Source organism: Elgaria multicarinata, chromosome 4 (assembly GCF_023053635.1).
Source record: "Elgaria multicarinata webbii isolate HBS135686 ecotype San Diego chromosome 4, rElgMul1.1.pri, whole genome shotgun sequence".
Classification (NCBI taxonomy): domain Eukaryota; kingdom Metazoa; phylum Chordata; class Lepidosauria; order Squamata; family Anguidae; genus Elgaria; species Elgaria multicarinata.
Genome location: NC_086174.1, coordinates 40,933,069 through 40,947,158, shown reverse-complemented (window position 1 = coordinate 40,947,158; position 14,090 = coordinate 40,933,069). Strand labels below are relative to the sequence as shown.

Genomic DNA, 14,090 nt, shown 5'->3' with positions numbered 1-14,090 from the left:
AGAAGAGATCATCCTTAATAGCTTTCGTAAATGCTAAAAGACTTTTAAGTTGATGAGTCTCCTCCGGCAGGCCATTCCACAGTCTGGGAGCAGCAGAAGAGAAGGTCCTCTGGGTAACTGTTGTCAGCTTAGTTTTGGCTGACTGAAGTAGATTCTTCCCAAAGGACCTGAGTGTGTGGGGCGGATTGTATGGGAGAAGGCAATCCCACAGGTAGCCTGGACCCAATGTAAGGCTTTAAAGGTGATAAGCAACACTTTATACTTCGCCCAGAAACTAATTGGCAGCCATGTAGTGATTTTAAAGTTGGTGTAATATGATCACCCCTAGGTGTACCATTGACCAACCTGGCTACCATATTTTGAATTAATTGACATTTCCGGACTAGGCACAAAGGTAGCCCTATGTAGAGCGCATTGCAGAAGTCAAGCCTCGAAGTTACCAGCGCGTGCACTACCATCTTTAGGTCTTCCAACTCTAGAAAGGGGTGCAGCTGGCGTATCAGCTGAAGCTGATAGTATTTTTATTTATTTATTTATTTTATTACATTTATATACCACCCCCCAGCCAAAGCTCTCTGGGCGGTTTACAACAATTAATAGTAGGTAGTATTGCTCCAGCCCAATAGAGATGAGGCATGTGCAGCCATTCAATCTGCCACTCACCAACTTGTTCTGGGTCGAGTACCAACCACCTCTGGGTTGGCTGCAAACCGCACCACATACTCCTCCTGTCTCTCTTCTCACCAAGCCTGTGGTAGCAATGCCACACTACTTCTTCATCTCTGTAAACATACGGCTCGCAGCAAGACTCTATCTGGGCCCTGCCCTTATCTCCCATCAGAGATAAAGGGAGATAAAGGACTTTCTTTCCTCCCTAACTAATCTTTCCCTCCCCACCAAAAAACAACAACAAATCCTCCCCCACTACAAACAGGGTTTAAAAAGCCTCCCTTGCCACCAACAAACGATTTTTAAAGGCCTGACTGCAGTGGAGGAGGGGGTGACGTGAGAATGAGTGTGTGTGTGAGTGAGTGTGTGTGTGTGTGTAAGAGAGAGAGAGAGAGAGCGCTTGTATGTGGCAGAATGAGTGTGTCATACATGAGTGTGGGTTGGTGAGTGGATGGGGTAGGGCCACATGCCAGCAGTGGGGGTTCATGCCCACTTTGGGGTGCAGCTCTGCCCATTGCTGGCATGGAGCTTCCAACATGCTTGCCCAGAACCAACCTGACCCTTGAGCCATTCCAGATTTAAAATACCTAGCACTCTTTCCTCAGTGCTTCCTTTCCATATCTGAAAAAGAATAATAAGTGAAAAATCAAAAAGAAATGATTTTTCAATTTTGGGCATTTCATGGGGGTGGGGCTAAAATGAAAAGCCTAGCCAAAAAACAAAACAAAAACAAACAAAAAAAAAACCTGGGAGAGGTGTGAGAACTTTGGAGAATTTTCTCCTTGGGGAAGGGGGCAACATTTCCAAATACCTTTCAAAGTGTAGCCAGTTGTTGAAGGGGCTTCTTTCTATTTTCTTTAACACACACACACACACACACACACACACACACACACTTACTTTCAGGAGCCCAGGAGTTCTTCCTGAATGCCCATTGGAGAGGGAAATGTCACATGGTCTCCAATAGGCATTCAGGAAGAATTGCCGGGATCCTCCAAGAGCCAAGTGTGTGTTGTTTTTTAAAAATAAATAAATAAAAAATAGAATGAAGCCCCCTCAACAACCAGCTACACTTTTAAAAGGTATGTGGAAACACTGTCCTCCTCCGCAAGGAGAAAAATTCTCTAAAATTCTCCCCCTCTCTGTCAAAGCTGCAGAAAAAAACAAGGAGAGAAAAAGTTCCCCAAAATAGGGGGCATTGATAGATTCGGCATTGAACTGATGATGATGATGATGATGATGATGATGATGAATAGTAAAACTGTATAAAAGTTTTATATATCATCCTATGGTGGAGCTTCCAGGATGATTTACAAAACAAGATAAAACTCACGAATACCGTGTGTGAAGAAAAAAAAACCATTAATAAAATTAATCACTGTCATCAACAATACTGCTGTTTGGCCTTTTGGCATAACTGAGGCCTGTACCTTTGCCTTTTTTCATTTCAAAACCATGTATTAAGCTGACTGGCTGATTTCCAAGTGACTCTGCCTTTGCCTCTGTCTCTCTTTGTTTCCTGTATATCATAGAAACATAGAATAGTAGAGTTGGAAGGGGCTTATAAGGGCATCGAGTCCAACCCCCTGCTCAATGCAGGAATCCACCTTAAAGCATCCCTGACAGATGGTTGTCCAGCTGCCTCTTGAATGCCTCTAGTGTGGGAGAGGCCACGACCTCCCTAGGTAACTGGTTCCATTGTTGTACTGCTCCAGTCAGGAAGTTTTTCTGATGTCCAGCCAGAATCTGGCTTCCTATAGGGTGATCATATGAAAAAGAGGACAGGGCTACTGTATCTTTAAAAGTTGCATAAAAAAAGGAATTTCAGCAGGTGTCATTTGTATATATGGAGAACCTAGTGAAATTCCCTCTTCATCATAACAGTTAAAGTGCAGGAGCTATACTAGAGTGACCAGATTTAAAAAAGGACAGGGCACCTGCAGCTTTAACTGTTGTGATGAAGAAGAAATTTCACCAGGTTCTCCATATATACAAATGACACCTGCTGAAATTCCCTTTTCAATACAATTGTTAAAAATACAGGAGGCCTGTCCTCCTTTTCATATCGTCACCCTACTTCCTGTAACTTGGGCCCATTATTCCATGTCCTGCACTTTGGGAGGATCGAGAAGAGATCCTGGCCCTCCTCTGTGTGACAACCTTTCAAGTATTTGAAGAGTGCTATCCTATCATGTCTCCCCTCAGTCTTCTCTTCTCCAGGCTAAATGTGCCCAGTTGTTTCAGTCTCTCCTCATAGGGCTTTGTTTCCAGACCCCTGATCATCCTCGTTGCCCTCCTCTGAACGTGCTCCAGCTTGTCTGCGTATGCCCTGGGGACCCTGTACTCCAAACCTTGAGACTTCTTACTTTGCGCTCCATCTCCCACACACCCTGACCCACCTTTTGGAGAGCCCTGACCCTGAAAGCAGATTTCTCACTGAAGTGCAAGAAATCTCTGAACCCGTGCCAGTTTCAAGTATTCATGCATGCTTCTATTTTGATTAAGTTAAAAAAAAAACAGGGGAAAAAGGAAAGAGAAATTATAAATAAGAGAAGTTAACAGAAGTGACATTTTGCTTTTATGCTTCATTCAGACCATGCTACCGCTGCTCCTGCCACTGCAACCATGTAATGAAATTCCTACGGCACTGCTGCATATCGCATCCACATTCATCCATCACATCAGCTCTGAGCATGGGCTACATTCCCTGGTGCTGCGAGGGAAATACAGCTTGAGCTGCCATCCTGCTGGCTGCAACTCATCCAACATCTCGTGAGGGAAAGGCACCATCACCACTCAGATACAGAGATTAGGTGAGCGGATGGGGGTTGCAGAGATGGCGTGAAGAAGGCCAAAGGGCCGTTCCGTGGCAGGCACTCTCCATCCACACTCCCAGGCTGAAGCACACTTGGAAGTAAGTTCCATTGACCTTCAATGGAATTCGCTCCTGAGTAAATGTGCTGGAATAAGAATTAAGGATGTAAAAAGCCGACATCAATGGCATAACTAATGCCTAGTATTCGGATACAATAATAAAGTCGCTTGATAAAGGTTTCTTTCCTGTGGGTCAGGAGACTGAGGTCACTCCGGGGTCATCCCTGTGCGTCCAAATAACGCACAGGGGATCCCGGGGTCAACCGGGGACAACCCCGGGAAACAGAAAATGGGGATTTTCTGTTTTTTCTGCGGTCCCAGGACCATCCCGGCACCACAAGAAACGTGTGAGCACCTGCCCCTGCTTCATTCTGTCTCCTCGCACATAAACACAAGGAGGCGGGAAATGAGCATCGGGCACAGAGCTCTTCAGGCGCTCCATGCCCATCGAGGTGGAGGGGAGCAGGGTTGGGGAAAAACACTTACATTTTTGTTGGGAGCGCAATTGCACACATCTCCCCAATTTTATATTCTTTAAAAATGGTGAGCGTCACATCCCTCCTTCCTCCCAGGATGTTGTGTGCTGTGTGTGAATCCAGGGGGAGGATCTCATGAACAGAATATCACGAGATCCTCCCCCCTCCCTCCTGGAAGGCTGGGAGGTGTAGAAAGGGCCTGAGTCTTGGGTTTTGAGAGGGGAGATGATGGGCTGAAATCTCTGATCAGCCATGGCATTTTGGACAAGTCACTGTATCACAGCATAACCTACTTCAAAGGGCTGTTATGAGGTGTAGGAAAAGGACTAACAGGTTCTCAGGAAGCAAATAATTTATTTTCAAAAAGCCCAACCATTTTGGCCTGTACTTTATTCAAAGGCCTTCCTGACACAACAGATTATCACAGGAGACAATGATCTTGCTAGTGGAGATCTGCAGACACTATCTTCTAACAACCCTCCGGTGGAAGGCCTTTGAATAAAGTACAGGCCGAAACGTGTCAGCCTTCATGAAAATAAATTATTTGCATCCTGAGACCCGTTTTTTCTTTCTCTGACCTGGATTGGATGCTCTCCTCCTTTTGTTTTTGCTTTTTGTTGGGAGGTGTGATACAGCCTTTTGTATGCTGGAGCAAATTACAAGTAAAAAAATACACATTTAACTCTGCTGGGAATTAGTACGGCCTAATCTACACCAAGCAGGATATTTAGGGTGATCATATGAAAATGAGGACAGGGCTCCTGCATCTTTAACAGTTGTATTGAAAGAAGAATTTCTGCAGGTGTCATTTGTATATATGGAAAACCTGGTGAAATTTCCTCTTCATCACAACACTTAAAACTGCAGGTGCCCTGCCCTCTTTTAAATCTGGTCACTCTAGTATAGCTGCTGCGGCTTTAACTGTTGTGGCGAAGAGGGAATTTCACCAGGTCCTCCATATATACAAAGGACACCTGCTGAAATTCCCTTTTCTATGCAACTGTTAAAGATATAGGAGCCCTGTCCTCCTTTTCATATGGTCACCCTAGGTGTGATATGTGAATGTATGAACCTTTAAGAGGCCTGTAGCAGCTAGTCTCCAGGTCCTCATCGAAGGCCTGGGCGGAGCCTCTGTTTCTTCCAGTTGGTGTTGTGGGCCTTGCTGAGGGAGTTTGGAGTGTCACTGTTCTAGGAAGTTTCAGTAATAAAAGAATCCAGCAAGGCAAAGACTGAAGTTATTGCCTGGTAATCTAGGGGCAAGTAGCAGGCTGAGCAGGTAAGCTCACCCGTATGGTCCCTATGCCTGAGGGATACTACACTAGGATATTCCACTATGAAAGTGGTATGAAAGCGGTATGTAAAAGGCAGGAGCCACACCAAGCAGGATATTGCGGTATGAAAGTGGTATATGGTATGTGTAAATGGCCCCCAACAGTTGTCAGGGCACTTCAATACCGCTATAAAGCAGTAGTGTGTGTATCAATAGGTAGAACTAAGTGAGACACACAGGATGTTAGATGGAAGAGGAAGTCAGGGACACAGACTTTGATTGAAGGAATACTCGCCCAATCAGGAGGTGACACAGCAGTCAGTGACTCAGCACTCTCAGGAGTCAGTCAACAACAAAAAACAGCTTGAGATTTTGGATTATGGAGCGAGGTTTGAAAGCCCCCCCATCACTGGATTTCACTGGGCCTAATCTGGCTCAAGCTTGGCAGAACTGGAAAGAGGAGTTTGAATTGTACCTGGATCTTGCCTTCACAAAAGAGGAAGAAAAGCAAAAGGTAAAGTTATTATATTATCTGATTGGAGAAAAGGGGCGAGAGATATGCAAAACTCTTGGGTTTAGTACAACTTCTACTCTGCAACAGCTAGTAAAAGGGCTGGATGATTACTGCATACCTAAACAAAATGAAACAATGGAACGATATCAATTCTTTATGAGGCAGCAGGGGTCTGAAGAGAGACTGGATGCTTATGTTACTGCACTAAGGACTTTGGCAACAACCTGTAATTTTGGGGCTATCACAGACTCCCTCATCAGAGACAGAATTGTCTGTGGGACCACAGACCAACATCTCCGTGAGAAGCTGTTGCGGGAGCCAGATTTAACACTGACTCGTTGTTTGGAGATTGCTAGGGCAGCTGAAGCTACTAAAGAGAGGCTTAGGACATTAGAAGGCACCCATGAGGTGCAGGTGCATGCAGTCCAACACCAGTCAAGTCAGTATAATGAGAAGGGCCGGCAGCCTCAGAGACGACTGCCTAAAATACAGTGCATGTTCTGTGGGAAACAACACGAAAAGAGAAAAGAAAGGTGCCCAGCATATGGACGGAAGTGTAAAGGTTGTGGCAAACCCAACCATTTCCAAAGTCTGTGTCCCTGACTTCCTCTTCCATCTAACTTCCTGTGTGTCTCACTTAGTTCTACCTATTGATACAGTGTGGCTCCTGCCTTTTATATACCACTTTCATAGTGAAATATCCTGCTTTGTGTAGATTAGGCCTAAGGCTCCAGCTCACATAGCACTGGTGGAAGACCCTAAATAAGAAAAAAACCTTTCATGTTGTTGTTGTTGTTGTTGTTGTTTTTCTTATTTAGGGGTGTAGGAAGTGAAGTTCAAAAGCCCAGCTGCAAGGGTTAGGATTGTTGTGTTGGAGATAATTTGATTTGTGAATGTCTTCTGTAGTTGTTTTGCCTGTACTTGGAATAAGTTCTATTTCTATTCAGTATATGCTATAGCCTATGGCTAATGCCATTAATAAATTGAACTAACATTTAACACAGTTACTTCTGATCACAGCTATACTTTCTCCTCTATTTGCATATATCGACTCAGAACATAAACAATGCAATGGAGATTTCCCAAACCTGGCACCCTCTGAATAAGTTTTGGCTACAACTCCCATCATCCCTTGCTAATGTCTGTAGTCCAGTACCTCAGATTAGGGAAGGCTGCCTTAGGGCGATGTTTATGCTCCCTTTTTACAGACAGCAACATCCGGTCAAGGGTGGCAAAATTGGGTTCCCTGAAGCGACGAGATACATGGCCAGAGGCCAGTAGTGAAGCGCTCTCCGTCTGCATGGAAAGGCTATGAGGACACAATAGCAGTGCTTTTATCTCACTGAGAAGGGCAATATTGGCGCTTTAATCTCATGTTTCTGTCTTTACCAGAAAGAGAACGCTATTGTCTGCTGTGAAAAAAAATCAGCAGGATTTAATTCCCATTAAATCAATTTATTAAAGCTTAATTTGCATGAAATTAAATTCAGCCCCTATTCAAAGCGCCTTCACTCCCCTAAATCACTCCGCACTGGGAATTGAACATAGGCCTAATTAAAAACTTGGCTGGAGCCATGCCCGCCTATTCCCCTTGTACCACTCAGCAACTCTGACAGGAGCCCTGGGGCTCTGGAAACATAATTTGCATACACAAGGGATGGTCCCTTCTTTGCTCGCTCTGCAGAATGGTCCTCCGCTTCTCCGCAAGTGCCACTTTGCTCATAGGGTAACCGGGATGGTCTGTTCAGCCATCCTCTTGAAATGGGTTTGAACATGCCTTGACTTCAGAAACATACCAAGAGAAGGACATTTTCTGCCCCAGTGGGCTTATTTTAACTGCAAATATTGCCTACTTTGTAAAAATGTTTTAAAAAGCAGGTCACAAAATGTGTTTGAAATAAAGACCACTGTGCATGGGTGGGCTTTACCTGGCATAGCTGTTTTGGTTTTTTTTACTGGGTGTCGTTTATAGGTTTTGATCTCTTTTGTTGCTTTTGAATTGGGATTCACAAGCTCATATGGAAGTCTTCATTAGGGCCTGTTTGCATCTTCGTGGACAGCATTCTGGCTGGTGGGGCTGTGAATCCATTCTGGGTTTCACTCAGAAGCAGCCAGAATTATAAAGGAGCTATCCAAGGTGCTGAATCTATTTTTTACTGGGTGGGATTCAGCATCTTGGACAGCTCCTTTAGGGTTCTGCCTGGTTCTGACTGAAACCCAGAATGGATCCACAGCCCCACTGAAATCAGAGCCACCAGCCTCCACTGCTCCATGGTATAGGTAGAGCATATGTTGGGCAGGCCAGGTGTCCTGGCTCTAATCCCTGTTGTCCAAATAAAAGGGTGATGGGAAAGTCTAATACTAGATACTAGACGAGATGAAAAAATAGCCTGATCTGGTAGAAAGCAGCTTCCTATGGCCCCAGTGTGCAGTTATTTCTACTGTAATGCTCAGCCTCTAAGGGCTTTTTTGCCAGTTGCTCTCGTATCTGAAGGCTGCACGTCAGCACAGTCAATGCCCGGGACTACGTCCGGCATACATACCGGCCAGCTGAGATCCTCCTCCTCCTATTATTATTATTATTATTATTATTATTATTATTATTATTATTAATTGCATTTTTATACTGCCCAATAGCTGAAGCTCCCTGGGTTCACAAAAACTAAAACAGTTCAAAGTATAAAACAAACAGTATCAAAACATGATATAAAATACACATTAAAACGAATTAAAACATACCATACATGATTAAAACATCCTGAAAACATTCTAAAATTTCACTGGATAGGCCTGCCGGAATAGATCAGTCTTTATTGCTTTTTTAAATTCTAAAAGACTGTCAAGTTGACAAATCTCCTCCGGCAGGCCATTCCACAGTCTGGGAGCAGCGGAAGAAAAGGTCCTCTGGGTAACAGTTGTTAATCTAGTTTTTGCTAGCTGAAGTGGGTTCTTCCCAGAGGACCTGAGTGTGCGGAGCGGATTGTACGGGAGAAGGCGATCCCACAGGTAGCCTGGACCCAAACCATGTAGGGCTTTAAAGATAATAACCAACACTTTATACTTCGCCCGGAAACTAATCAGCAGCCAGTGAAGAGATTTTAAGACTGGTGTAATGTGGTCACCCCTAGATGTACCAGTGACCAGCCTGGCTGCGATATTTTGGACTAATTGAAGCTTCCGGATTAGGCACAGAGGTAGCCCCATGTAGAGCGCATTACAGAAGTCGAGCCTCGAAGTTACCAGTGCGTGCACTACTGTCTTTAGGTCTTCCAACTCTAGGAAGGGGCGCAGCTGGTGTATCAGCCGAAGCTGATAGTAGGCACTCCTGGCCATCGCATCTATCTGGGCTGTCATTTGGAGCGACGGATCCAGAAGCGCCCCCAAGCTGCGAACACAGTCTTTCAGGGGGAGTGTAACCCCATCCAGAACACTTACCTCTTTGATCCTTTGTAGGAGAGGTAGCAGCCAGTCCTTGTTCACCTCACAGTGACTGTCTAGAAAGGTAAGAACTCCTGCCTGGGCCACATCTGCTCCTCGAATGCGGGACCGGATCAAACCTGTTAAGATGTACACAAACTCAAGAACAGGTCTGACTGCCTTGAACTTCTAAGCAACGAATGCACTGCGAGCCAGGCATGCACACAGAAGCAATCCCCTCCCTCAGCACAGATGCTCCTTTACATTTCTTTCATTTTCAGTCCTGTCGTAACCATTTGTGTCATGCCATTTTAGGTGCTTAAAGGCACCATCCTATGTCTGTATGGACATGGCCGGAGGGGGGGAGTCCTACAACTCCCAGCATTCCTCAGCCAACTGGGAGTTGTAGGACTTCTCCCCCCTGTCTGAACAGGCATAGGACTGCACCCCAAGCGACCAAGCAAGAAGCGCTTCTCCCTTCTAGATGCATTCGGCAACTTCTATTGGTTTTGCTTCCTTATAGACTGTCGCTATGCCTCCACATGCTACTACTAGGATTATTTGATGGAGGAAAAAACATACATCAGGGCCTAATCTGGGTCATGAGATGTCAAACCGTATGGAAGTTACACAAATGTTGAACAACATGGAAGTTACAGCTATTATTCAAGGGCAATTTTAAGCAGTTTTCAAATGAGGCCCACATCAGGAGAGATGGCCCTCTGGATCAGGCCTCAGCCTTTTCTTCCAAGCTGAAAGTGTTTGGTTAGAGATAGACTATGTGGTGTGCAGGGGGTGGGGGTGGGGGTGATGTTAAGAGTTCCTCTATCATCGGAATCCCTGAATTGTTAACCATCTGGAGTACATACGCATTATGAATTTTACTTGGAAGTAAATCCTCTAATGTTGAATGAGGCTGGGGAATGCTGGGAGTTATAGGATTTTTTTTCTGTGAGGGTGGAAGAAGGTTTGGTAGATACCCCATAGAATATGGCATCCCTTTCCTCTGGATTCATTCATGTATGTGGAACAACGCACCAGTATCAGCACTGAAACAATATTGTAGCAATTGAGAAGGAAGTCTTATCAATGGAATGGAAGTCGGTGACTAAGCACACCTGCACTTCATTTACAGCAATATAACTAAGCTAGAATCTAACTCTAAAAACCTACCAAATCACCCTCCTTCCACACCTAATGTAGAACACACACTCACAAAGGTCTACATAAGACATCTCTGATTCGTTTAGTAAACACTTTCTTTTTATTTATTAGTCCTGCAAACAAAGGTTGGAAAATATTAATTTAGACTATGGTTTGGGGAGGGAAAGTGAGCAGAGAGGTTTTCACTAATAGCCCCTAGAGCCTGCTGTGGCAATATTCATCTTCTGTATGTATCTACTTAATCTTTAAAATACAATTTAATTAAATGTATTTTAAAAAAAATCCCAGAGAGGCGGCATGAGCTCATCTCGTCTGTTTCGTTAGAACAAACAGCTTTAAAAAGAAGACCCCAGGCTTTGTTTTGCCTGTTCTAATTTTCTGGCTAATAAGCTACAGCTGAGACTTGCTGGATTTATTAATAGAGCAATTCTTTAAAACTGAGAAGGGGGGTGTCTGATTTAGTTCAGACCCCCTTTGAACATCTTTACTAGCACTGACTCCCCCAGAGCCAATTTGAACTCATAGACCTTATGAGAATAAGGGCACATTCATATAAACATTGGTGTCCATGTTGAGTAAGTCTTGGGACGGCCAGTCAGTCTGGGTGGACAGGGCCAGACCAGAGCCTGAGATTACTTCACTACTATTAGTACTATCAGTACTATCAGCATTACTTCAATACTATCTTGCATAGCAGAGCAATCCCTTGCCTGCAGTTTTTTCAGATTAGGTAATCACTGTTATCATTGGTGGCCATGCTGATCTATCACATCTTTTATCAAAGTGTATTACCGTATTTCTTCGATTGTAAGACGCCATCAATTGTAAGATGCACACTAATTTCAGTACCACCAACAGAAAAAAAAAACCTAAGACACACCCACGATTCTAAGATGCACCCCATTTTTAGAGATGTTTATATGGGGGGAAAGTGTGTCTTAGAATCAAAGAAATAGGGTATTATTATTATTATTATCATTATTATTACATTTCTATACCGCCCCATAGACAAAGCTCTCTGGATGGTTTACAAAAGATTAAAACATTAAAAATGATATACAAAAAACAAACCCATAAAAACATAAAATAGACAGTATAACCAAAGACAACATACATCTAAAAACAGCCATTGAGCTGCTGGCCAAACCTAAAACATGTCTGCGGTCAGCTAAAAAAAATCATTGCATGCTGCTAAATGCCTGAGAGAAAAGTCTTGACCTGGGGCTGAAAAGATAACAATGTCGGCAACAGGCGGGCCTTGTCGGGGAGATTGTTCCATAATTGGGGGGGGGGCACCACTGAGAAGGCCCTGTCCCTTGTTGCCGGAGTTCATGCAGAGTACACGGGTTTTACCTCATTCTTCACAACAACCCTGAGAGACAGGTTAGGTTAAGAGACAGGACTTGGCCCAAAGTCACTAAGGGAGCAATCCTGTGTCCCCTCGACAGCATCTGGGGGAACACTGGATGTGTCCATTTTCTGGCTCTGAGCTCCTAGACAGCACTGCGAGGTCAAAGCCAGAACACTGTGCTTCCCTCCCCCTCACAGCCCGCATGGAGAGGACCGCACTGGCTGCCTCTCCATGCACGGTAAACCGAGCACAGAGAGGGCGGAAAGGAGGGTTCCCAGGGGAGGGGAAGGGATTTCGGAAGCGTGGTTAGACAGCTTCCTAAGTGGCGCATGGCCTTCTTCCTCCTGCTCTGAAGCCCCCTGTTGAAGTCCTGGACTGGACTGGTTTTTGTACTTTTCCATATTTCTGTACAAGTCTGCAAAACCTGGAAGAACTGAAGACTCAGCATCAGTCAATCAGCTTAAAGGTCAAGTTTGCAGGTGGACTTTATTGAATAATTGGAATGTTGCACAAGTGTAATTTTCTCATGATTGCCAATTAGTGGTTTCATCATTTGTTCAGGGAAGTGTATATAAAGAGAGATTTGGATCATTGTAACCAGTTTAAATGCTCTCTCTGCTGTTGTGAACAATGCTGTAAGCTGTATCTTTGACCAAGTATGTGAGTATGTTAGTGTACATTGTCTTGCCATAATTGTGTTATATTTATCAGTAAAATATTTTATTTTTGTACCAAACAAAATAGACACTGTCTTGAACTTAATTTGGTCTTTGCTGATTTCATAGTTAAGAACCGCTGTTACTCTGCTACTTCACTGGTACTAGCTGTAACATAGCATAAAAGTACAGTGAATAAAACCCAAGTAAAGGTTTTAAAAATACAAACCCCAAGACCCCCAGCTAGACAGCTGAAATTGGCTGACTAGCAGAAAAAAGCAGGGCAGCTGCAACAGGGAGGAGACGATCCCCTCCACAGGATACTTGCAAGTCCCTGAGGCTTCAAGGTTGAATAGGGTGACCCTATGAAAAGGAAGACAGGGCTCCTGTGTCTTTAACAGTTGCACAGAAAAGGGAATTTCAGCAGGCGTCCTTTGTATATATGGAGAACCTGGTGAAATTTCTTCTTCGTCACCACAGTTAAAGCTGCAGGAGCTATACTAGAGTGACCAGATTTAAAAGAGGGCAGGGCACCTGCAGCTTTCACTGCTGTGATGAAGAGGAAATTTCACCAGGTTCTCCATGTATACAAATGACACCTGCTGAAATGTCCTTTTCAATACAACTGTTAAAGATACAGGAGCCCTGACCTCCTTTTCATAGGGTCACCCTAAGGTTGAACAGAGTTTTGAAATCTCAAAGTGTCCTTGGTTCGAGTCCAGCTGCACAACACTACACAGGTCCCACTGTGAATGAGTTGTGGAAAGATCCATCATTTCATTGTAACAGCCAGCCTGAATTCAATTATTCCCTCAAGCCAGTATTAGACATGCCTAGAGTGTTAGGTTAATCTGTTCTAACTAAGGATGCTTATGGAAAATCCTTCTACCAGCTTATCTGGTGTGATGGCATGGGATGCTGTAACCTTGATAAAGCTAAGCAGGTCTAGGCTTGGTCAGTTTCTTGAAGGGCGATTAGCAGGGAACCCCATGTACATTGATTCCTGCATTGAGCAGGTGGTTGGACTTGATGGCCTTGTAGGACCCTTCCAACTCTATGATTCTATGATACTGGATCCCACCCCAGAGGTCATGGCTTCACACTTAAAACCTTTGGGATCCATTTATTCTTCTGGGATTTGCCTGCTGGAAGAAAGAGGAAAGAGACACTCAGGTTTCCCATCTTCCAGCCAGCACAGCAACGCATGCAAAAAGAATGAGGGGATTTCTTGGTGACACGGAATAATGGGCTCAATTTACAGGAAGACAGATTCCATCTGGACATCAGGAAAAACTTCCTGACTGTTAGAGCAGTACGACAATGGAACCAGTTACCTAGGGAGGTCGTGGGCACTAGAGGCTTTCACTAGATGGCATCTGGACAGCCATCTTTCAGTTATGCTTTAAGGTGGATTCCTGCATTGAGCAGAGGGTTGGACTTGATGGCCTTATAGGCCCCTTCCAACTCTACTATTCTATGATTCTTTCCCCTCTCTCTAAGCCTGTGCTCTGCTAGGAGTCACAGGCTGGAAGAGAGGGGGAGTCATCCAATTCTCCAACTTTACTTATGACGAGCAATTTAGTTTTACTCATTTGTGCTGACATGAGTCATTAAGGGAAAGGTTGGAGGGAATACAGGAGGAATGGATGTGAATAGCATAAGAAGAGCTAATGGGGGGGGGGGAAGGTGAATGATTACA

At 44.3% G+C, this 14,090-nt stretch overlaps 1 protein-coding gene across 2 annotated transcripts in view; it reads right to left on the bottom strand.

Annotated features, from left to right (window-relative positions):
* Positions 1 to 14,090, bottom strand: part of GALNT14 (polypeptide N-acetylgalactosaminyltransferase 14) — a 322,644-nt gene that overhangs the window by 41,165 nt on the left and 267,389 nt on the right. For both annotated transcript variants that reach the window (XM_063124153.1, XM_063124154.1), the window contains exon 6: positions 9,239 to 9,360. In XM_063124153.1, coding sequence (XP_062980223.1) covers positions 9,239 to 9,360 — 122 coding nt within the window. The remainder of the gene's footprint in view (positions 1 to 9,238; positions 9,361 to 14,090) is intronic.